Source organism: Megascapheus bottae, chromosome 23, assembly GCF_031878675.1.
Source record: "Megascapheus bottae isolate mThoBot1 chromosome 23, mThoBot2.hap1, whole genome shotgun sequence".
NCBI lineage: Eukaryota > Metazoa > Chordata > Mammalia > Rodentia > Geomyidae > Megascapheus > Megascapheus bottae.
In genome coordinates this window covers 4,876,272-4,901,462 of record NC_143531.1, presented here as the reverse complement: position 1 = coordinate 4,901,462, position 25,191 = coordinate 4,876,272, and the positions used below count along the sequence as shown (strand labels likewise).

General features: G+C 40.6%; 2 protein-coding genes across 3 annotated transcripts in view; one reads left to right on the top strand and one right to left on the bottom strand.

The window, feature by feature from the left end:
* Window positions 1-7,302, top strand: part of Usp53 (ubiquitin specific peptidase 53) — a 42,687-nt gene extending 35,385 nt beyond the window's left edge. For both annotated transcript variants that reach the window (XM_090356644.1, XM_090356643.1), the window contains 2 exons: window positions 2,717-2,822; window positions 3,488-7,302. In XM_090356644.1, coding sequence (XP_090212770.1) covers window positions 2,717-2,822; window positions 3,488-4,436 — 1,055 coding nt within the window. In that variant the 3' untranslated portion in view covers window positions 4,437-7,302. The remainder of the gene's footprint in view (window positions 1-2,716; window positions 2,823-3,487) is intronic.
* Window positions 7,303-20,420: 13,118 nt separating this feature from the next.
* On the bottom strand, window positions 20,421-24,838 carry Fabp2 (fatty acid binding protein 2). Its single transcript, XM_090356555.1, has 4 exons — window positions 24,746-24,838; window positions 22,865-23,037; window positions 20,911-21,018; window positions 20,421-20,562 (listed from the first exon to the last, which is right to left on the bottom strand). The coding sequence occupies exons 1-4, from the start codon at window positions 24,810-24,812 to the stop codon at window positions 20,512-20,514; spliced, it is 399 nt and encodes a 132-aa protein (XP_090212681.1). The 5' UTR covers window positions 24,813-24,838; the 3' UTR covers window positions 20,421-20,511.
* Window positions 24,839-25,191: the final 353 nt, after the last annotated feature.

Sequence of the window (25,191 nt, the reverse complement as noted above, 5' to 3'; positions counted from 1 at the left end):
AGAAAAGACCAGTAGCAGTATTAGAGGGTGTATTTTGAGCAGTAGGAAAATGAGTTAGATGACCATTACCATATCCTAGAAAAGGGCATGGAACCAATGCAGTACCAGTGTCCAGAAAGAGGACCTCAGACACAAAGTTAAGAGAATCAGTTGGTTTTTTGCCTGAGTTAAGAATGAGGGAAAAGGAGGAGACAGGGATGAACACAGACCTTCTATAGCTAGCTAGACACATGAAGAAATGCTCAACATTTCTGGCCTTAAAAGAAATGCAAATCAAAACAACTCTTGAGATTCCACCCCACTCCAGTTAGAATGGCCATGTTATCCCTATTTTGTAGAAAGTATTTTCCTCCAGGCCAACCAAGGTAGAGAAGTTATGACTTCTGGTATTTTATTTTGTAACATCCCCAAATTTAGGTATCAGACAGTATAGATATGTTTGTTATAGATACAATACCTCTGTTCTTTTTTGGAATATGGTTAATTTACCTAGAAATATTTATTTTTAGCCAAAGTTTCATGACTTCTCTGAAGTTTTACTTGTGTATATTGTACTTATAGACAAAGTCAATGATTATTGTGTTTAAATGATTACTATTGAATAAAAACTGTAATGATGGTAATTTGAAATCGAGTGAAGTTTGCATAAAAACACAATATTTCAATTTCCCAAATGCTATACAATGGATTTAAAAAGATACAATATGCGAATAAGCATTTAGAAATTAAAGTTCTTGCCTTGCACATTGAGATTTCTTCTGTGAGAAGTGTCAAAATCAGACTGTGTTAATTTGCAAAGAACTTGGAACCAAAGGGCGGTGTAAAAACACATGCATGTCTATGTCAGCAGCAGAGAAAATAACACGTCTATTTTTAAGCAAGTTGGAATTCTGAAGTCAAAGCCCTTGGCTGAAAGCCTGCTATAGGCAGAACCAGCCAACCTCTGCTGCCCCCTGCTGCCCAACCGGAATATGTGTGAGTGAAAGCAAAGAAGGATTTTTTTTTTTCCCAAGTCCTGGGGCTTGAACTCAGGGTCTGGGCACTGTCCTTGGTTTTTCTCAAGGCTCGTGCTCTACGACTTGAGCCACAGCACCACTTCTGGCTCATGTATGTGGTGCTAAGGAATCGAACCCAGTGCATGCTAGGCAAGCACTCCTCCACCACTAGGCCAAATTCCAAAACTGATTTATTTTTTACTGTTACAATTTTTTCACTTACGTAGTTTTTTGTTTGTTTGGTGCCGCTCTAGCAGCTTGAGCTTGAGGTGTGGGCACTGTCCCTCAGCTTCTGTTACTTAAGGCTGACACTACCACTTGAGCCACAGTTCCACTTTTGGTTTTTGTTGGTGGTTAATTGGAGAGTCTCATCGACTTTTCTGCACTGGAAGGCTTCAAATCTTGATTCTCAGATCTTAGCCTCCTAAGTAGCTAGGATTAAAGTAGTTGTACAAATGATTTTCCATTCACCAAATCCATTTATGAATGTATTGCCTCTTAATCAATGTCACCCAACAAGAGGGTTTCATGCATGCTTTTCATTTCCTCATACCAAGTAATAGAAGACATATAAGTTCAGTAAATTCCTAAAGTAAGTAATTTTTACTGCTTCATCAAATAATTAGTCTTTTTTTTAATGTCAACTGTATGTCAGTCAAGAATATAAGTCTTAGCCTGTTGCTAGTGGCTCAGGCCTACAATCCTAGCTACTTAGGAAGCTGAGGGCTAAGGATTGCAGTTTGAAGCTAGCCAGGACAGGAAAGTCCAAAGTGCAAGAGACTCTTTATCTCCAATTAAGCAACAAAAACAAAAAGCAAACCAACACAAATATGGAACTGGAGCTGTGGCTCAAGGGGTAGAGCATTAGACTTGAGTGAAAAAAGCTCAGAGACAGTGCCCAGGCTCATGTGTGCATACACACACACACACACACACACACGCACGCACGCACGCACGCACGCACGCACGCACACTGTCCTATCTGCCTAAAGAGCAAGAACTTTTGAATCATGCAGACCTGGTTCTACCAACTGTCATTTGGGGAAGTTATTTAACCTTTTTAAACTTGGCTCACCTGAAACAGATGATAGTAATTTCTCTAAGTTGGTTGTGAATAGTAAATGAAATAATACAGTATTTTACAACCTGTTAAACAAGTGATCAGTCAGTGTGATTTAATACCTTCCCTCATATGTTTAACTCACTGGATGTGTTGTATACTTCTGGAAGATTATGCCCATGTCCTGGCCAGGCTGACACCCTTTCATGAAGAGAAAATGGAGAAACTTTCCTCTTGCATAAAGGCTTTGGATTGGGCCAGGAATTTGGCCTAGAGGTAGAATGCTTGCCTAGCATGCACAAAGACCCAGGTTCGATTCCTCGGTACCACATACATAGGAAAAAAAGCTGGAAATGGTGCTGAGGCTCAAGTGGTAGAGCTCTAGCCTCGAGAAAGTCCAAGGACAGGGCTCAGGCCCTGAGCTCAAGCCCAGAACTGGCATGCATGCATGAATAAATAAATAAATAAATAAAGGCAGGCTTTGGTTCAAAAAAAATTTTTAAAGGTATTATTGTCAGTCAAGTCTTGAAAAGTTCAACTTTGATCTTTCAGTTGGAAGGTAATCACATGTTTGCAGGAAACCATGTAGCTGTAACTAGGAATGGAGTAAGTGCTACAAGAGACTTGACATGAACTTTGTTTTCTTCCTCTCCTCTCCCAGTGTCTGCCCCAGGCTTAAGAAAAGAACTGAAGGACTTGGAAACTGGCCATAAACCTCATGAGCTCCACCCAGAATCACATCTACAAGTGAATCATTTGACTAAAAGGTAGCCACAGGCTTGAAATATGAAAGCATATGCTCCTTAACTCTTGTACTATAGAAACGCCATTGGTCAAAAGGACACGAAAACATATTACTTCCCTGAAAGCAATGGGGCTTGTCTTATCAAGTCTGTGCTGTTGTGAGTCATTCATAGGACCTGGGCCTTGGGGCAGAGACTCTACAAAAGGCCACTTCAGTGACTCGCTGTTGGAGTTACTGAAGAAGAACAGGTGGCACAGGGCCTCTTCTGTGGCTAGGGCAGGAAGGACTGTGCCTAAAGGCAGTGTACCCAGCCCTGTATGGTGCACATGTTTTCCCAGCGTCTCTACCTTCACTAATTCATTGTTTTCTCCATCCTGACTAGCCCTCACTGTTCTCTGTGGCCACAACGTTTATAGCTTTAGAGGTGAACCAAATTCTATTCTATTGTGTTTAAATGTTGTGGGTAAGGAAATGTTTTAGAAGATTAAATTGTTTGCTTGTACCATTTCCCTTAAATTCAATACCATGGTTTATCACAAAGAGATATACTCTCGGTGTTTACATTCACATGAAATGTAAAAGATTCTGGGTGTGGCTCCGTAGAGCACATGCTTAGCAGACACAGGCTACCCCCATTTTGCCTTTTTGCATCTGGTGTTTTAGCTTTGTTTTATTTTCACATACCAGGCCACCCACCTGTGAAACCAGTGAGAAGTTACCTCCTCCATACAGTCCACACATTCTCAAGGACCCCACTGTGAGAGAACGTGCCCACCAGCCAGAGGAACAGAAATCAGAAAAATTGAATGGATTCAAATTTTCTGAGTGGCTTCATGCAGAAAACTGTGAGAGAATGAGTTTGCCATTCGAGGTTGATGATGGGTCTGTGTCTGGAAAGAGAGTGAACAGTAGTGAAAGAGTCTCTCCATCTTCACTGTGTTCTGCGCACTTGAGAACTGTAGGGCTAAAGCCAGATACTGCTCCCTTTGTCATACAGCAAAACACAATGAAACCGTGTTCCTCTGAGAACTCTCTCTCCAAGGAACACATAGCTCATTCAACCTGCAGGGCTGAGGCTGGTCAGATGCCAAAACTTTGCCAGAATCAACCACCCCCTTTGCCACCAAAGAAATATACTATACCCATTGTGCCACAGTCAGCCAGAAGTGAGTCTTTACCTGATGTCAAACCTACAGAGGCGTTGAAAGCAAATTCTTCCCATCTTCCAATGCACAGTTTAAATGCAGCTTCAGAACCCAGCTCTGATGCTACTGTACAGAACAATGAAAGATGTCAAGAAAAAATCCAATTAAAACAGCCTGGCAGCAACACAGCCAACCACCCTTCTGCCTCTCCAGTGAGTGACATCCAGGCAAAATCGGGTGCCGCCATTGATGCCTTTTGCCAACCGGAACTAGACTCTAGCACTGCATGCCCAAATGAGACAATTTCATTAACCACCTACTTTTCCGTTGATAGTTGCATGACTGATACGTACAGACTGAAATACCATCAGAGACCCAAGCTCTGTTTTCCAGAACTTCCTTCTAAGGAAGGACCTGAGTTGCATAATAGTCTTGGTTCCAGTTGTGCTTCTGAGCAGAGCTATAAACCTAGCATACACTGTAATAGATAGATGATCAAATCAACCCCCGTCTGTGGCTCCAAGGCAATTAAAATATATCAACTGACCAAACCTAGTGACTCACAAATTTAAAACCATTGCATTTTGAAAATCCTTAATCACTTTATTTACAGATATGTGATGATCCATTTTCGGGATGTTTTAGAAACTTTTTTTTTTAGTAGTCTTGGCATGCTTTGGAAAAACAACAACAGGAAGTCAGGGAGTAGATAGTAATTCGTTTGCTATATGGAACCACTGAGTAAAAATGATATTTATCCCCTTATCATGTGGCTAAGAGATCTGTAAGTGTGTAGACAGTACTCATATGTAGGTTGGTAAATGACACTAATCAAAAAGTGCCAGGTGGAACCTGGTTTGTCTGTCTGGTCAAAGCAGTATTTGCTTTTTTGCAGAGCACTTTCTAATGGGTAAGCAGAAGAGGGCTTTACCCATTTGTTTTTGACTTCTGTGAGAGTCTATCACATGACCCCTTCAAGTGTCTTAAAAAATAGTGGGCCCACGGAGTCCCATAGCATTTGGGAAGGAATGCCTTAATGGAGAAGTTTCTAAATTAACACTACAAGGTCAGAGAGAACATGTGTTTGCTCCAAGACTTTTTTTCTTTAGAATATCTAGTTAACATAAATTAGGCTTTTGATGATATGTATTTACAAATATTATTTCAGCCATGTAAGCTAAAAGGTCAAAGTACTTTTAACATATTTATTTATCTTATTACATTATTTTTCTAATTTTCTATGAAATGTGAAAGTTTTGTGGGTTTTGTTTTTTTAGTTTGGTTTACTTTGGGCTGCTAATATTTACCAGTGTTAGGAATAAACCTTAGGTCCTCTGCAGGACAGTCTCAGAAACTGCCCGAGTTTTCTCCGCTCTAATTTTACTTAAAGGTTGCCAATTAAATTTACTATTTGGTTTTTTATGTTAAATTTTATAGAGAGCATTATTTTAATGAAATACTTAATTCATTTGAGCTTCCTTCACATTTTTTCCTGAAACAAATCACCATTTTTTCCCAACTATCTCTTTACGAAGAGAACTTACCAGTGAAAAAATGTTAGACTATATTGCCTTAACTCATTATCATTTTTTGTAATAAACTGATAAATTGTGATTTAGAATAGTTTTATAATGTCTTCTCCAGATTATTTAAGTTACAGGATTAATGGTTTCATTTACATTCCAAAGTGGATAGATTTCATAAATATAACTTTGTAATTAATAAATTTAGTATCTTCACCAATTCCATGAACGATGACCAAGTATCCCACAATGTAAGTGGTTATAAACCTCCCGAGCTATCAGATCTTTGCCAAATTCTATCTTTAACCTTTAACTTTTTGCTAGCCTTTTCTAACTCTTAATAATTGATTGTTTATAGTCTCCTAATTTAGAAGTATTTGAACACTAAGTTAAATTTTATCTTTTACGAAAGTATATTTCAGTTTTTAGCACAGAGTTTGTAAATAATGTAAAGTCTGTAAAATTTTATTTGAAATGTCTGGGTTTTGTTACTTTTATAATACTAAAAAATGGCATCTAGTATTTTAAATAGCTTTCAAAAACTTTCTGTGTAGGTTTTTGTTTTCTCATTTCTGTTTGGTCACTATGCCCAATTGGAAATGAATTATTTGAAACACTTAGATGAGTTGTATAGTTAACAGCAGTTTCATAAATTTATCATTTCAACTCAGCTATATTTGCCAACATAAAGTAGAAATGTCCGATTTTGCTTTTAATACACTCTTCAGGTGAAAGCCTCCTGAATCATGCAATGTAATGCATATACAAAGTAGAAACTATCTCTTTTTCTGTTGCTTCAACACTCCAAATACAGATTCAACAGATTTAGCCATTTACACATGTTGCATTTTTGTACCGCTAGGATGTTTATCATTGCCATCTGTTACAAACTTACAGCTTTTTAAATAATGCAACCAACAATTGTTCTGTTTCAAACATTTCAGAATATATTCCTGTGAAATCAATTTTTCTGGTTCAGTTAAGATAAATTGAATTTAAGTGAATTATAATTGGACTTCTCATAAACTGTTTTGAAGCTTAAGGGTACTTGAAACTCCACTGTTCATAAAACTTTTTCATGGGATATTAGGAGTCTAAACTGTAGCTCCTAAGAGATAGGCTCTATAATCTTTAGAATTCCTCAGCTCTACCTTTGTGCTGTATCGAAACAGCCTTAAAAGATATGTAAATCACTGAGCCTATGTGTTTTTTAGTGAAACTATCAACATTGAAGTCTGGATTTCATTTAATTTTAAAATATATTCCTGAAAGACTTGATTCCCCCCCCCCAGTCATTTCAAAATGCACAAACCATTCTTTTCAAAATCCTTATAAAATATGGGTATTGCTGGGTACAAGTGACTCATGCCTGTAATCCTAGCTGCTCTGAATGCTGAGATCGGAGGATCCCAGTTAAAAGCCAGCGTAGGCTGTTAGACTTTTATCTCCAGTTAAGTCACCAAAAAGCTAGAAGCAACGCAACAATGTGGCACAAGTGGTAAAGTACCAGCCTTAAATGAAAAAAACACTAAGGGACAGCACCCAGGCTCAGAGTTCAAACCCCAGTTAAACCAGATTTAACCACTGACCCTGATTTGGCTTTAAGTACAATCTACATCAAACACCTCACAAAGTAAATATCGCCTTGATGTATTTCCATGTGTCTCTTTGGGAGTAATTGGAGCTCTAAACCTTTCAGGTGAATACACCCCTAAAAACTGTTCCTTATACGTGCTAATATTCCAGCTCATTTCAAACCATTATTTCATGTATATGAAATCAAGCATGTGAAATTTATATCAGAATCTATCCAATTAAAATCATTTTGGTTATACTTGATGTTTGTTATGGTTTTCACAAATTTATATCTTTTCTTGTCTTATTCAGGCACTTCTAAAAGCCTTCCAAGGTGTAATCTCTGTAACACACAGTTCACTAAAAAGTGGCAGTTTGTTCGATGGCAGGTACCATTCCTTATCTACAGGAAAAGATAAAAGTCATATATCATTACCATTTACAATCACTGGTGAATGTGCCAGGACTCCCCAGATACACAGAACCAATAGGATATACACACAAAGAGATATTTCATATGAGGAGTGATGGCGTGTGATTATTGAGGCTCCCAGGTCCCATGATTGCCTGCTGCAAGCTAGTAGCCCAGGAAACTGGTGGTGGAGTTCTAGTTCCAACCTGAAGGAAAGGCCTGAGGATCAGGGCTCCAGTCCAAGTTTGAAGGCCTATGAACCAAGAGAACCTGTGATGTTGCTGTCCAAAGGCAGAAGACAGGTGTCCTGGCTCAAAGAGAATTTGCCCTTGTGTTTTTATTTTAACCTTTCCCTGGAAGGACTGGATGATGCTCACCCACAGGCTACCAAACACTCCCGTGGAAATACCCAGGAATAATGTTTCACTAGCTTTCAGAGATGCCCTTGACCCAAACTCTCCAGCCTCACTGTACTCGATGATGACTGGGGCTGACTTTAGGCCCAAAAAGCAGTGTGAATTAGAGGTTTTAAAAAGCTAGCCGCACCGGGTGCTGTAGTTTACGTATGTAATCCCAGCTACTCAGGAGGCTGAGATCTAAGGATCAAGGTTCAAAACCACCCCAACAAGTCTGTGAGACTCTCCAACAAACTACCCCCCAAAAAGTGGGAACTGGAGCTGTGGCTCAAGTGATCGTGTACTAGCCTTGAGCAAAAGAAACACTTGGAATAGTGCCTAAGTCTTTAGTTCAAGCCTCTTGGAGCAGCTCTCACACAGAAGTGAGCTATGTGTGAACTAGCGATTTCCTTACAACCTCTTACCACATGACAGAATAAAACCAAACACAGTTACTGTACGCAAGTTCAAAATTTATTAGAGGAAATAACCCCTAAACAGTGCAGAAACAGGTCAATCTGTTGAACTCCGACTCAGAGTTGTTCTAGAGTCTAGATTCTTTAGCCACAATTTCCACAAAAGCTTGTCTTGACAAATGCAACCATACTATGAAGACATACTTTTTAAGCTTATAGTCATTAGGCCAATTACAATCCTTAAAAAAAAAAAAAAGGGCCAGGTACCGCAGAGACGCCAACCACAAGACACTGATTGAAGGACAGCCCAAGCGACATTACTTAGAGACCAGGTCTCTAAGTGGTGATGGTATGTGTTTATGGTCCCAGCCAGCTGGGTAGAGAAGAGAATCAAGATCTGATGCTGGCCCAGGCAAAAGCAAAAAGCCTTGGTATCTGGCTAGGTGGTGGAGACCTGGCCTACTAAGCTTGAGACCAAGTTCAAATCCCAGTGCCACCAGAAAACAAAACAAATCCTCCAATATAAATTTCAAACCTGATTTTGTTCCCGAGAGCCATTTTGATATGTAGGAAATGTACAGTTTATTGGATCTCATCCACTGATCCTAAGGGAATATTTCCCAAATATGTATATATAATTTATAGTTCACATATATCAAACATTGATTTCGATTATAAAAGCCATAGAAATCACTTCCAAAGTAGTTATGGAAGCCTCTTTAGGAGTGTGGCCCTTCTGATTAATGTTAGCTGACTAACTGGGAATGTAAATTATTGTTAAAAGAAAAAAATCAATTGCAAAAAGAAAATAGCTAAAGGGAAAGTAAACTTAATGAAGACAAGGATTTTTGTTTTGTTAATGCTGTGTGTCTAAAATGTCTGGACAGAAGTGATAGATCCATTATCAGCAAGAAGTAAACACCATAAAGACATCGCTAACAGACCTGTGATCCAGGCATTGTATGAATATTTTGGCTACAAGCATACTTAAGATACAAATAGGCCCTGGAGGCTCACACTTATAATCCTAGCTACTCAGGAGGCTGAGATCTGAGGACTGTGCTTCAAAGCCAACTCAGGCAGGAAAGTTAATGAGACTCTTATCACCAATAAACTACTTAAAAAAAAAAAAAACCCTACACACACACAAAACCAAAAGTGGAGTATGGCTCAAATGGTAGAGTACTAGTCTTGAGTAAAAAAGCTCAAGGATAGTACCCTGAGTTCAAGCCCAGGGACTAGGAAAAAGAGAGAAAGGGAAAAAATGGGTTAGAAACACACAATGCTTTTAGGAAGTCTGTAGGATGGGGTGGGACTGTGGTCTGAGGATACCCTCCATAGCTTTTCACTTATGCGTATCTTATCACTTTCTCAATGACTATATATCACGGTCAACAATGACTATTTTTTTCCCAGTCTCAATGTCAGAGATAACACAGCCAACACAAGGTGGCCTCTATTTTCTGTTAGCTTCTGTATTATGTATATACAGCTAGCTAGCTAGAGGTTACATATAAATTTCTAGGCAACCTACAAATACTGGTCTGTTCTTTCAAAAATACTTCTCTTGCTCTCTAGCAATTTATTTTTTAAATATTTCAGTACCTCTTTCGTATCACTTTGCATTATTTACACCTTAAATAAGGACCAACCCTTAAAATGTTAAAGACATTACTATTTTTTAAATGAATATACTAAACCTCTAAGTACAAATGTTTTAAAATTTAGTGCCTTAGAATGTCATCAGATATTGGAAGTTTTTGAACATGGACCAATGGGTCTAATTTTAAGATGGTAGCTGTGAAAAGTCCTGAGTCAGTACACATAAAGGTCCTTCAGAGTGTGAAATTCACTGCAACGAAATCCTTCTTCATGCAAGAAGTTGGCCATTTTTCAGAATTCATTTGACTTCTTGAGATGTGTTGATAAATCAGTAAGCCACTCTGCAAAACAAAACAAAACAAAAACCAAATATTTATGAACATGGCAACCCTGTCTGCCAAAGTTTAACAATCTTCACTATCGTGGTAACTTGATTTACCCCTAATGGATTTACCAAGGAGAGACAGGAAAAACAGGCTTTGACTATTTTTTTTTTTCACATTTGCATTATCAAGTCAAAAAAAAAAAAACCAACCTTCAGCAAAGATCTCTTCTCTACTAAAAAATGAGGTAGAGGTGGAAACTACAAATGGCTTGAAAGAGGATGTTATCAAAATGCTGGTCCCAACTCACCCTTCTTTCCATCCCACCACATCACCAAGGAAGGCATGGACAATGATGCTTACGCTACACAAATTCTTACCACAAAGTAGAGCCGGGTTAGAGACTGCAACTGTCCAGCAAGAAGGGCAATGGATGGGTAGGGAGCTGCTGAAGCTGCACACGGGGGCCAGCTCTCACATTGCCCGCCTTCTCTTCCTCATTCAGTAGACCCTGAGCTGGCTGGTTTTGGACCAACAAAGCAGACATTTTGCTCTAACCATGGCTGTAAAATGTACTCATACTCAGGAAACCACCCTACAATTTATCTTTAACTGCTACTGACCTTTTTCACTCTCTGAGAAAGTTAAGCCTATATTCTCCTTGTGTGACTCTGATACCAGGTGACAAACACATCATCAAAACACTGCATCCTTGTGCTAACAATTTCAGCTTACATGTGAAGCTGCCTGCCCAACTGTACGTTCCCGCACTGTGTGCCAGTAGCTTTCATCACCTTCTCATTATGGAATTAACCTTTTTGTACTCTTTCTAGGACAGCATTGGCAAAGAGTGAATTCTGCAAACAATCCCATATATACATGATCTGTGTTCTGGTTTTCTTGTAGATACTCCCCAAACTGGTGAGGCAGTGAAACATGTCATTTCTCAGTCTTTTGGCTCTTCCCAGGCATTCCTAAGCTTTTTAAAGCAGACAATGCTCCTGCCTATACTTCCAAAGCCTTTTCTCACTTTCAATTCCATATTGAGTTAAAAATAGGTATTCCATATAATCTCAGACACGAAGCATAGTGAGTGCACCAATGACATTTTAAACCACCAACCTAGTACCCTCATTCACCTTCAAAGAGAGTGAAGCATGCCTTATGTGATGTTCTGAATGCTGATAAGGCTGGCTGATCTGCATCAGTGAGGCTGTGGTCTCTGGGCACTACTAGTTGGCCAGAGGTACTGTGAAAGGATCCGGCAACAGGAACACAGTATGCTCCAGATGTTCTGCTGATGTGGGTAGAGGTTTTCTTTGTATCTTTCCTGACACAAAGGTCAAGAAGGCCCTTGGTGGCTCCATGAACATCTAGATCAACACCATGAATCCCGAATCTGAGGAGCAGCTAATCATCAAGATCAAGGTATATGCCTGGGATCCTGGAACAGCCCCAGAAAAAGGACCCATCTCCGATGTGGGGTCAGCTGAAGAGGTTGACTTATAAAGCCAATGATCATATTAAAGAGCCAAAAAGGGAATCTGACACCAGAACCTTTGGCCATTGGTTTGCCGACCTGGTGCCTTCTAATACTAACTCTAAAACAGGCTGACACGCTGTCTTTATGTTGCATAATTTTACTCTATGTAACTTCCTTTCTTATTTATGGCATGCTGATGGTTTGGATTATCAGGTTACATGCTCAAAATATGTTAATAACTCTTCCTTATGATTACCCTTGGCAAGCTATTGTGGTAAAACCACCACCTCCTTTTGGTTGCATATTGAGCTGGAAGGGTCATGGTTATGACCCTGTTTTGAAATAGAAAAAGAATGTCACTGTGCAAGAAGAGGGTAGCTAGGTTAATTTTACCAGGAGTTCTTGCTCCGCTGTCCTTTATTGCCTCCCTGGTAGCCGCAATGGCCCTGACGCAGTCTATATGCACACACTGTGCATAGTGTAAATAACCAGGCACAGAGCAGTCTCAGTCTTAAAGGACCAAGAGTTTATTCATAAAAACACTGAAGCTAAACCTAATGCTTGAGAATCTGTGGTAGCCTTTCCAAAAAATGAACTGTGATCTGATAAGATGCGTCTTAGCCAGGCACAGTGGCTCAAGCCTGTAAATACTAGCTACTCAGGAGGCTGAGATCTGAGAATCGAGGTTCAAAGTCAGCCCAGGAAAGACAGTCAGTGAGATTCATCTCCAATTAACCATCAGAAAACCAGACATGGCCTTGTGGCTCAAGGGGTAGAGCAGTAGCCTTGAGCTGAAGAGCTCAGGGACAGCGCCCAGGCCCAGAGTTCAAGTCCCACAACAGCAAAAAAAAAAAAAGATTCATTTTGCAGAATATTCCTAGATTTGCATTTTCCTTAAGCTGTATAATGCTTCTAAACTTGGGATAAAGTCAAGTATCACCCTCAAGGAATATGGAATCAATATTATTAGTCTGGATTTGGCACTGCTATCTCAGGAGCTACAAGATGTTCAGGGAAGTTATTTGGATATGTTGCATCCTGTAGAGGCTGCTAGACAAATGATTTCAGCTTTGTAAGAGTTTAACCTATTTAACATTCTTAAATAAGCATTAATTCTGGATTTTGCTTAATTAGCCATAATAATGTCATTCCTTTTTTTGGGGGGGAGGGGTCTGTTTTTAGTCTGCATCCAAGTTGGAGTTAACCAGCTCATTGGATTCCAAGCCACCATCCAGCACATAAAATCAAAACAGAAAGGGGGAGATGCTGGGAGCTGCTGAAGCTGCTGAGGAAGGCCAGAGGCCAGCTCTACAGTTGCTCGCCTTCTATTCCTCATTCAGTATGGCCTGTGCTGACTGGTGTGCTTCAGACCAACAAATCAGACATTTTGTTCTAGCCAGAGCTGTGCAATGTGCTGGCACTCAGGAAAATCACTGTCCACAGTTGCTGTGTGCACCTATGGAGGAAGGTGAGCCCATATTGTCCTTGTGTGACTACAGTACTGGATGAAAAATAAAACATCATGTCCATCTGGGTCATCAGCCTCTTTGATCCTTCGATCATTTGTCTTTCTTTTCCTTCATCCTAAGACGTAGAGGGGTGACTATTATCTTAGTATCTGCTCCTGGCAAAGCGCTGGCAAGTGGCTAGGCGAGGCTGTCAGCTGGCATCTACATTCCGGCTATCCGGATCACAACAGAAATGCCCCCGTGGCACAAAGTGCACACCAAAGCCTGACCCCTGTGTGTGTGTGTGACCGGTTTGTATAAAACCCAGAGTGTCCTCTCCCCCGGGATCCTTATTTCTTTCTGTCGCGAGCCTGGATCGGGTCCCAGGCACAAAGTGGTCGTGATCCCTGCGGGTCTGCGTGGCCGTGGGCAGAATAATAAAAGAGCCCCTTCTTCGAGGCGCCTTCCTCCGGGGGTGCAGAACGTCATCCCCCGAGGGGTCTCAGGGGGAAACATTAATTAACGAGACCACGACAGAGCCAAGCTCCCTCTCCCTCCGTGGACACGGGGCGGGCATGGGGGGGGAGGGGACAGGAGGGAGGGTCAGAAAGAACAATTCCACCCGGTGCTCCAGGCGGCTCCTCCAGCGCCGCCGCTCCGCCCCACCGCTCCGCGGGCGGTATCCGCGGGCCCTCGGGGACACTCACCAGGGCAAGAGATAGAAGAAGACGAAGAGCATCACGTCGAGCAGGATGAAGAGCCACAGGTCCAGCCAGTAGGAGTGCTTCGGGACCCCGTTGGGGCCGGGCGGAAGTCGTCCCAGGTGGTTCTGCCCCTGCGCCCGGGCCACCGCACCCCGGCCTCGCCGCTCCTGGACGCCGTCGGGCTGCCCTGCCACCGCCGGCGCCGCCGCCGCCGCCTCCGCGCCCCGCTCCATCGCGTCCGGCCGCCCGCGTCCCGTTCAAGTCAATCCCAGGCGACACCGGCCGCCCCGCGCCGCTAGCGGAACTGGGTGGAGCCGGACGCCTACGCCCCGCCCACGCGGCAGCCCCGCCCACCGCGCAAGCGCTCTAGCGCCCAGCCGCCGTGACGGACCGCAGGTGTCGCGGCCCAAAAGAGGAAGTAAGAAGTGGGCCCGCCCACTTCTGTCAGTCAGCGGGGCCGCCTCGTTCCCTTTTCCGGAAAAGCGCTTTCTTCTGACCGGAAGTTACCGCCCTGTTGCGGTTTCTGGTCCGGCGATGGTTGAGGCCTGGTCCTGTCGCTATCGCTTCCCTCCGGATGCTGGGGCCAGCGTGTCCCGGAAGGTCCGCCTGGTGGTGGAGTAAATTTAGGAATAATTCAAGAAGCCGGGCTCTAGGGACTGACTCCTCAGCTATTCGGGAGGCTGAGATCTGAGGATCGTGGTTCAAAGCCAGCCGGGTCAGGAAAACCTTTGCGCCTCATCTCCAATAAACTACAAAAATTCAGGCGTGGAGCTGTGACTCAGGTGGTAGAGTGCCAGCCTTGAGCATGAAAGTTAGGGGCAGCAGCCAGGCTCCAAGTTTAATCCCCAGTCCCAGCTTCCCCTCCTCCTCCCCCTCCCCCCAAATTCTAAGTTTGCTGTTACTCTTGAGCCTCAGCAAGATTAGAATTCTCAAAAAAAAAAAAGAAGAAGAAAACGCCTTTCAGTCATTACTCGGTGCAGTGTCAAATGTCCTCTTATTTTGCCTTAGCATGTGTTATTCAAAAGATAAATGTAGCTAGTACTTATTACCTGACTTATATAATTGTAACCCCTCTGTACATCACCTTTATAATAACAATTTTTAAAAATATAGACCCTTGACAGCCTCTGCTAAGCATAGACAGCAGATGTGTGCGAAGTTGTGTGAGTACCTAAACTATGTTGGAAGTCTCCATAAAATGAAGCTGGGGATTTACTCCATTTTACAAGTTTGCAAAACAAGACACAAAAGGAACAGATTCTCTAAGGTTACTAAAATAAATACATCAAAATATACTTGCTTTTATTTACCTCCGGATTTAGAGGCAGAGATATTTTAATTATTTGATTATATATAATTAACTGATCCTATAGTTAAGCATCTAATTATATAATGGATATTTTATATCATATATAATTATTTAATTATATAATTACATATATTTATATATAATGGGAAATGCCAGAATCCTTTCCTTGTAGATTCCAGAATTGAGGGCTAATTGCTAAAATTAGCAAATTTCAAAAGCCCCTGCCTTTCAGTGAAACTGGAAGTGTTGGCATAATCAAGAAGTAAACTGCTGCTTCTCTGCAGTTGGAAGCATTCTCACTGGTGAGATAAAACCAATCAATTCTATTGAAATATGTAGCAAACCGCCGAGTGCCTTATCCCGCCACGATTGGTAGCAACACAGTGATGGAATCCGAACTGCGGAATTGGTTTATGGGGCACCAGAGGGGCTACGCCTCGGGCCAGCAACAGACTCCTCAAGGTGCCACTAGCAGGGTCTTTATTATCAAACAGGGGAGCAGTCCAGGAGGTAAGGTAGCAATGTCTTTGAAGTTATAGAGACAGGCAAGTCAATCTCAGAATGATTGAATTCCTTATCTTGGGAGGCTGAGGTAAACAGTAAACAACCACAATTTATATAAGCCTTTACCTAACCACAAGGTCCAAGGAAGTATGGATTCTGATTAACTCATATTTATGGCAGAATCTTCGTTCCCGGTAATGCTAAGAGGGATTGATCTTTCCTATCCACTCCCACACTTTATTAGACCTCATAGCTCATTATTTAAGGTTCCCAAAGAAATAGGATTGATAGGAGTTGCTGAATTAAAAAACATCCTCAAGTACTTTGAAACTTGTGCTTGGTACAGAGTCCCATAAGTGATAAATTGATTGTATTCTAAGTCTGGTCTGTTGATTCAGGACCATATGTCAGACTAAGGAGTGAAATGAGAGCAAATGCAGAATCATCTCTTTTTTTTTAAAGTTCAGAATTTTATTTCAGGGAATTGCACTTGTAAAGTAAGTGCTCTACTACTGAACCACACCTCCAGACCTTTCAACAATTGTTTCTTTGAAAGCAGGGACATGTTTACTCTGGATGAATGTTCCTGGATCATGATCCACCTGCTTTTCCTTTCCTGTTCTGGCTGGGATGACAGTTACACCAACCACTCTTCCATACATTTTCTGCCCATACTGGCCTGAAATTTACATCTTAATTTTCTAGGTAGATGAAAGCCAACACACCCAGTTGTTGTTTGAGAAAGATTCTCTCAAACACTTGCCAGACTGGATCTTCTGCTAGCAATTGCCTAAGAAAATTGGATATAGACATGAGTCACTAGTGCCTACCCAAGAGGAAACCATTCAAACTAGACTCCATTGAATGATTCTTCCAACTTCACTCTCAAAGTCCTATTGATTCCCTTGTAAAGGTTTCATTGGTTACATGATAGAAATGCATGTGCACTTTGCTGAGAACTGGTTTTTTCCTTTCCTTTAGCACCTATTTTTCTGCATTCTTTCACAACAACCAATTTATTCATGGGCCTATGTATTTAAATTGAACATCTGTCAAAAAAAGTTCTATATCTAAAAAATACAGTTTTCTACATATGTTGTTTGACAAGCTGGCTTCCTGGTGCTTGTTATTTTTCCATATATTTTATTGTAATTAGTAGAAGGGTTACATTATATTCACCAAATAGAAGGTGCATAACTTCACAAACATCGATACCTTTTCTCATGTCATGGTCCCCATTTCCCTCCCCGCAATCCCCCTCCCCCCGCTCATCTTGATTTTCCCCCTTCCCTATCCAATTTCAAATAACCAATTAAGCATATATAAAATATATCAGATAACAAGGTGAAATATTGTGTAACAATATGAGATAACCAAGAGACAGCAAAAGAGATGAGATATAACATAATACATTAAGGACAACAATAATTATATGGCTTTTGTTTCTATGTCCTGGAGGTCCTTTCATTTAGTGTCACTTATTTTTGTTGTTGTTGTTTTGTTTTTTGAGGGGGAGTTGCTAGTCCTGAGGCTTGTTAGGAAACTGAGTCATGAGGGTATTAGAATATAGAAAGAACAGAAGTCAACAGACCAGGTTAACTTTAATGGAGAATTGAAGAGGGATTGCATGGTGACCTGAGGAGAGTTAGGAGACTCATGGCAGGGCACCATGGAGCAGGGGTAGAGGCACTCAAGTAATGTGACAATGGCTGGAGGGTACAAAAAGGTTTGGGTTGTGCTCTGCAAGTTTGTGGTTTGGGTCTAAAATAATTTACCCAAGCCTGGTTCTAAGCACCTGCTGTGAAACCCACTGAGAAGGTCCTGGTTCAGCCAGGTATGACCTGCTTCAGGGAATTCAAGTGCCTGTAGCCTGGAGGGGTGGGAGAGTGAAGTTTTGCATTTGGGGGATTGCAGATTCCCATCAGTACTTGAATTCAAGGCCTGGGCATTGTCTTTGAGAAGCTGTTCTCAAATCTAGTGCTCTGCCACTTGAGTCACAGTTCTCATTCTAGCTTTTTGGTGGTTCATTGGAGATAGAGTCATGGAATTTTCTGCCCAGGTTGGCTTTGAATCACGATCCTCATGTCTTCAATGTTTTGTTTCTTTTTGAGATCGTGTCTCAGTAGGTAGCCCAGGCTAGCCTCCAGCTTTTGATCTTCCTACCTTAGCCATTTAGATGGCTCGTGTGTACTACGGTGCCAGGTTCCCATCAATTTAAGGTTCATTGTCTTCTCTACAAGAGTATTAAGTATTCTGTTATAGGAGAGATTATAGTTCTGTCATCTTTACAACTCCTACAGTTCTCAAACAGTGTCCTGAAAATGGCTAATATTTATTTAATTATATATTGTTATCTTTTATTTCCACAATCATGGTCAAAAGTACTTTGAGCCAAGCTCATACCTATAATCCTAACAACTCATTGTGATTCAAAACCAGTCTGGAAGGCAATTCCATGAGAATCTTCTCTCCAATTAACCACCCTCCTCCCCACACCTTGGAAAAGATCAGAAGGGTGTACGTGATACAGTCAATGTGGGGAAAGACTGAAAGATTACTCAACACATGATATGCCATGTATAGTGGAAATACGTACTAGACTTTGAGGAACAAACAAAATACCATTTGTACCAGCATGATCTGGAATAAGAAAATGAATGTTAAGGAAATCATTCTTATATCTAAAATTAGACTTACTACTTAAATCTGAGAAATGTCAGAATATTGACCATAGTTTAGCTCTGGAAAATGGTTTTATACATTATAATATGCATAATTTTATTCTTTGTGCTTGTCTGTGAACAGTGGATTTAAATTTTTGGTTTCTTTTAAAGGTTACATATTCTCTAATTTCTTAATTCCCTTCTCATAATATCCTTGTCCAATATCTTGTCCAATATCATGGCACATCAACAACATCTGGGTGCTAATGTCTGATGCCTATAATCCTAGATCCCTAGAAGATTGAAATGTGAGGATCACAATTTGAAAGCCAGCACAGGCAGAAAAATCCATGGGATCAAAAGGCTGGAAGTGAAGCTGTGGTTTAAGTGGTAGAGTGCTAGCCTTGAGCAAGATTATCTCAAGGAGAGCACCCAGAACCTGAGTTCAAGCCCCAGGACCGGACAAACAGATCCACAGGTTTGTAAATGCTTTAAAAAAATTGACTTTCTTCCTTCCTTCACTCCTCCTATAGACCCTCGTGCTTGAAGCATATGAAATAATGTATCAAATAAGGATATAAGGAAAATGAAAAATTGAGTCCCTGGAAAATTGGCCAATGTATGTGTGTATGAAAATAGAAAAGAGGATGGTCGCAGTTAAAAGTAATATCTGGTGTTTTATAGACATGTGGCTCCCAAAGACAGAAAGAGGGCAGTCAGCATCAGGGTAACCAGGAAGTTATCTAGACATCTTTCTTCTTTTTCTTTTTCTTGCCAGTCCTGGGGCTTGAACTCAGGGCCTGAGTACTGTTCTTGTACTTTAAGGCTAGAGCTCTACCACTTGAGCCACACAGCACCACTTCTGGCTTTTTTCTATGTATATGGCACCGAGGAATCAAACCTGGGTATTTGTGCATGCTAGGCAAACACTCTACCACTAGGCCATACTCCTGGCCTGGATTTCTTGGTTTTACTGCCCAGGTTGGTTCAGATCCAGGAGAGCCACACAGGAGATTGAAAATGCACAGCACTTGTTGTTCATCTGTGGCTCCTGTCACTCACCTCTGGGGATCACTGATGGTACAGGAAAATGTGTCAGTATGTTTTTATGTTTTTGAATCTTGGGGGTGGTAGTAAGAGGTTTGTACCCATCTGAGGCTTGAACTTTGCCTGGGTACTGACTCTGAGCTTCTTTCTCTCAGGACTAGCCATCTACCACTGGGACCACAGCTCTACTTACAACTTTTTGGTGGTTAGGTAGAGATAAGAGTCTCATGGACTCTCCTTCCCTGGCTGGCTTTGAACCATAATCCAAAGATCTCAGCCTCTTGAGAAGCGAGCATGAGCCCCCTGCACCTGGACAGCAGAAAGTGTTGACATAGCTCAACATGAGTCCTGTGATGTTATTCACATAGTGTGAACTGGGAAAACTCATGTCCAAAGGTGACTGGGATGAAATCCATTAAAATTCTTATCCGTTGGAGTGACAGATACATTAGAATTGTACCAGTGTGGACATGCTTGTTTTGAGATTTGCTTTTCTTTATAAGGGTTTTTTTTTTGATTGAGTATATATTACTTTTATAATAATGGATCTTACCAAGGAAATTATCGACACCCACTCAAGATGGAGAAGCCTCAGAGGCAGTTGTTTTAGTTTACCAAATCTGAAAACAAAACCAAACATGAAAACAATGAACATAGGCTCAATGTCACATGCATTTTCTCTTTCTTTTCTTTTCCTTTACCTTTTCCAGGGTAGGAGTTTGAACTCAGCACCTCAGGCAAGCACGTTACCCCAGGAGCTATGCTCCTAACCTTTTTGCTTAATTGTTTTGCAGGGAGGGAGATTTCCAACCTAGCTTCCTACCTCTGCTTCCACAAAGCTGTGACTACAGGTGTTCACTGTCATGCTTGGCTTTTTTTTTTATAATGAGAGGCTACTTGTAAAGCAATGTGAGAATAACATTTATTTTTCTGTTTTTTGAAAGAGGTTTCACATTCTTTGGAAACACCACTCATTGTCCATTTTTACACAAATAAGTCCATTTATTTCTCTTACTTTGACAAGACTGGGAGTATACCAATGTTTACAAAAAGATGAATCAGTCAGTAAGTTCATTTTGGGGGGTAGATAGAAAAGCAGTTTGAGTGCAAAAACACATCTTCTGTCCAATTTGCATTTTAAGCTGTGTCCCAAGTACCATGCTTATTCCTTCTTAAAGATCCTCTTGGCTTCTACTCCCTCATATGTATAAGTCTGAAAAGCATAAATGAATAGAAGAGTTTGCTGTTAAAAATAAAGCTAAGAGAAATATTAATATTAGAGATTTGAATAAGCCTATGTTTTTCTTAGGCTTGATAGGAAGATTTTATGCATATACTGGATACTCTCATTAACCATTTTGCTTGCAGTTATTTACATTTATAGTTAAAACAGGTGTTGCACACACATATACAATTCTTTTCAATAAATATGCACAAAAACTTTCCATTGTTCTAAAGTAGTATGTGTTATAAGAACAAAAGTAACTGTCTGTTTACTAACTCTATAATTCAGCCATGACAAAATAATTGTGGTTGCAATTTCTCTTTTCTCACAGCTCACCTGGACTAGCTCACCGCCCACAACTTCTCGAACAGTCTTTAGCTCCTTGCTGTTGTCTAAGCGTTGGAAGTTTCCGATTAGCTTGTTTCCATCAATGGTCCAGCTGCCCTACACAGCAATGATAAGATGGGAGCATTTGTGAGGGTATTACATCTGTTAGAGGCAGTTTTGAGTCACACACACACACACACACACACACACACACACACACACACACACTTTTTCATTTAACCTTCACATTGGCCCTGTGAAATAACACTGTTGCTTCCATTTTACAGCCAAGGAAACAGATGCAGAGTAATTTACTCAAAGCTACTGTGCCATGATGCCAGGCTTCAGTCTATGTGACACAACCATTCTGCATGTCTTCCTCACAATTGTCACATGCTGTGTTTTGTGTATGTGGGTTTTTTTTTATGGTGATGGTCCTGAGTCTTGAACTCTGGTGCTGGACACCGTACCTGAGCTTTTGTACTCAGGCTACTGCTCTACCACTTGAGCCACAGCTCCACCTCCAGGTTTTTGGTGGTTTATTGGAGAGAAGAGTCTCATGGACTTTCCTGTCCTGGCTTTAAGCTGTGATTCTCAAATTTCAGCCTCCTGCATAGCTGGGATTACAGACATAAGCCATTAGTGCCCAGTACACACGATGCATCTTAAGATAGATGAGTGAAATTATTGAGAAGATAGTCAACAGTTAAATAATTACTGTGAGTATATATAATGTAGGAATACTGAGGCAACAGTTTTTAATAAAAATAGTTTTTAAATGACTTCTTAAATATTTGTATCTTTTCAGGTCCTAAGTCTTGAACTCAGGGTCTGAACACTGTTCCTGAGCTCCTTTTGCTCAAGGCTATCACTCTACCACTTGACCCACAGTGCCACTTCTGCCTTTTTCTGTGACTAATTGGAGATAAGAGTTTCATGGACTCTTCTGCACAGGGTAGCTTTGAACAGCAATCCTCAGATCTCAGCCTCATGAGTAGCTAGGATTATACCAGCACAAGCAATATTTATATCTTAACTATGTAAAAGACTTTCTCACTGACCCACAGTGTAGCATTAGATCCTTTCATTTGGTAACTGATTCCTTCATTAACCTATTATTTGAATACACACATCATCCCTCCTCATCCCTGCCCTAGGGTTTGAACTCAGGCCCTTGATACTGTTTCTGAGCTTTTGTGCTTAAGGCTAGAAAACACCACTTAAAACCACAGTTCCATTCTGGCTTCTGTGGTTGATTGGCGATAACAAATCTTATGGCTTTCCTGCCAATGCTAACTTTCAACTATGATCCTCAGATTTAAGTCTCCATCGTATCTAGGATTACAGGCATGAGCCACCAGTGCCCAGCATAAAAAATTTCTATGTAAGTATTCTGAAAGCATTTGTTGCTGCCAGAATATAATGTTGACAACACTGAGATTTTTAAAATGTCTTTGTGAACAGGCCTATAATCAGATCTTTATAGCGTATTTTCCTAATTCTTGTTTGTTCTAGCTTCTTCACAGATGTATATAGAAATAAAACCACTGTGTTTAAATATGCTGAGAATCCATGCAATATAAAATATAAGCCGATTTCACTGGCTTCTTCAGACTTTACTAATTAAGCCATCCAATAAGATAAAGCAGATTGGTTTAGTATTATGTGGAAAACCCAAGAATATGTTGTTTATAAAAATAATTTCTAGTCAGTGGTTTATCCCTGTAATTCTAGCTACTAAAGATGTTGAGGTGTGAGGATCATGGTTTAAAGCTGTCTCAGGGCAAGAAAATCTCTGAGATTTTTATCTCCTTAAATTAACCAGCAGAAAGCAGGAAGTAGAGCTGTGGCACAAGTAATAGAATGCCAGTCCTATGCATCTCAGGCCCCAAGTTCAAATCCCAGGACCAGCACACACACACACACACACACACACACACACACACACACACACAATACTTACAGTGACTTCAGTTCCATCTGCTAGGGTGTAATTAAAAGTGACACCAAGTTCAAAAACGATTTCAATGCTTCGAAAAGTACTTGATTCTTTGACTGTGAATTTATTTCCTTCCTGTGTAATAGTCAGCTTCAAATTGTCATGAGCTGCAAGCTTCCTTTTCATCATATTGATACCTATAAAGAGAAAGAGACAAGTGGCGCTATGGCTCAAGGGGTAGTGTGGTAGCCTTGAGCCGAAGAGCTCAGGGACAATGCCCAGGCCCAGAGTTCAAGTCCCACAACCTACAAAAAAAAGAGAAAGCAAACTTAAAAATGCCACAGAACATCTGTGCTCCGAGTTCTACTTTTCTTGTTGAATTTTATTTTGAGACTGGAGAGGAAGCCCCAATAGTATTGTTTTTGCTTCATCTTCGGACAGATTGTAGAGGAAAAGTTACAGCATAGTCGTATCAGAAAAGGTTCCAGATGCTCTTTCAAACGAATCCTCTTAAGACGGGCATACTTTTTAAAAAGACTAACAAATTGACTGAGGGCTGGTGGCTTGAGACTGTAAAATACCCAGGAGGCTGAAGATCCTACTCTGAAACCAGCAAGGGCAGAAGAATCTGTGGGATTCATTTTCAGTTAACTACTAAGGAATCACAAGTGACTGTGGCTCAAATGATAGAATGTGAGCCTTGAGCCAACCAAGAGTGTAAAGCCCCAAGTTCATGTCCCAATGCCAGCAAAATTTTTATTTCAGTATAAAGTAAACCAAATTTCAGGAGAGCCACCTGCTGCAGTAAAAGGTATGTTCATTTATTTGTGAAGTGTCATCACTCCTTCTACAGATTCACTGTGCTCTTTTGTTAGCGTCGCTTTTCTGTCTATGCACTCACTCTTGTGAATGCTGGAATTTCCGGCATATGCTGTCATTTCCAACTTGCTTTTAAGTTTTAAATTTCACAATTATCTGCTTTTTGAAGAATTTCTGAATGACTCAAAAGAAAAAAGTTAATAAAATTTACAGCCATATTCATTATTACGAATTCTATAAACTTAACCATTGGCATTACAAAACTACAGACTATAATTAAGGCAGATTTTTAATTAGGGGAGATGACAGGTGTGTTTGCCCAACTTTTACAATGCGTGAACTACCAGAATATTATTGCACAGCTATGAAAGTTAAATTAAACCTCCTCTAACAAAAGGCATAGCTTTGGGAGGTTGTTCCTGAACATTTTCTAAGACATAGAAGAGAATAAAATCTAATTTATTTAAAGTAAATTTTTATAGAACACACTCCTACATTTTATTATACAGTGTTTTTTTTCCATTCCCTATTAATCATTGTTTTAAAGGTCTGGAAATTTTCACTACGTTCTACCATTTTGATTCTCTAAGCAAACAAAAATACCAATTTTCAGTTCCTAGATACAACCGGCATCTAAAGAGAGAAGGACGCAGCTGGCACTGGTGGCTCGCATCTGTAATCCTAGCTCCTCAGAGGGTGAGATCTGAAGATCTTGATTCAAAGCCAGTTGGGGCAGGAAAGTACACTTAACTACCCCGAAAAGCAGGAAATGGAGCTATGGCTCAAGTGATAGAAGCTAGCCTTGGAGCACAAAAGCTCAGGGACGGTGCCCAGGCCCTGAGTTCAAGCCCCAGGACTGTCACTATAAATAAACAAACAAAAAGAATGATGGAAGCATATCTGAATATGTGTGTACTTATCAGAGAAATAGTGCATTCTTCCTAATGCGAGAGGTGAGGTGATGGCTTTCCCTTTTCTCCTCACAACCACAATGATCCAGATGCCTTCTACATCTGGAGCCATTCCCTAAGCCAGGACAGTTAAGAGGAATGGAAAGAGAGAGCCAGCGAAGAAGAAAGTCCTTACCCATTTTTTCCATTAAGTTGTCATAGTTTTCATTCCGGTCTACCTTCCAGCTACCGTCAAAAGCCATGGTCTCAGTTGAGTCCGCTTCTAGGCAAACTGATTGAGTCCTGACTTAGAAAGGAATTTATTCCATTTCTTATCTTAGATCCAATTTCATATTATGATGTGGAAGTTTAAAGTTCAAGAGATTACCTATTTTTATGCCGAGATATTTGAGTTTTCTTTTTGCATAACTTGCAACTTCAAATGAGTTAAAACTTGATAAGCATGCTTACTCAAAACAACTTATGAGAGCATATATGTTAAGAAGTAACACTGTTTTCTACATACAAGTTAGAACATACAAGTTGTATTAGAGCAAATAGAACTTAGTTGGGATATGACATCATTAGTGACCTGTCCTTTTTAATTTTACAGTAACATTTTACTTCATAAAGTACAACTTC

Excerpts from the sequence above, each read along its gene's own strand:
- Fabp2 (XM_090356555.1), bottom strand. The coding sequence starts at position 24,812 with ATGGCTTTTGACGGTAGCTGGAAGGTAGACCGGAATGAAAACTATGAC. Across the intron at positions 23,038-24,745 it reads CAACTTAATGGAAAAAATGG|GTATCAATATGATGAAAAGG; the intron begins GTAAGGACTTTC and ends TTCTCTTTATAG. Across the intron at positions 20,563-20,910 it reads TGGGCGGTGAGCTAGTCCAG|ACTTATACATATGAGGGAGT; the intron begins GTGAGCTGTGAG and ends TATGCTTTTCAG.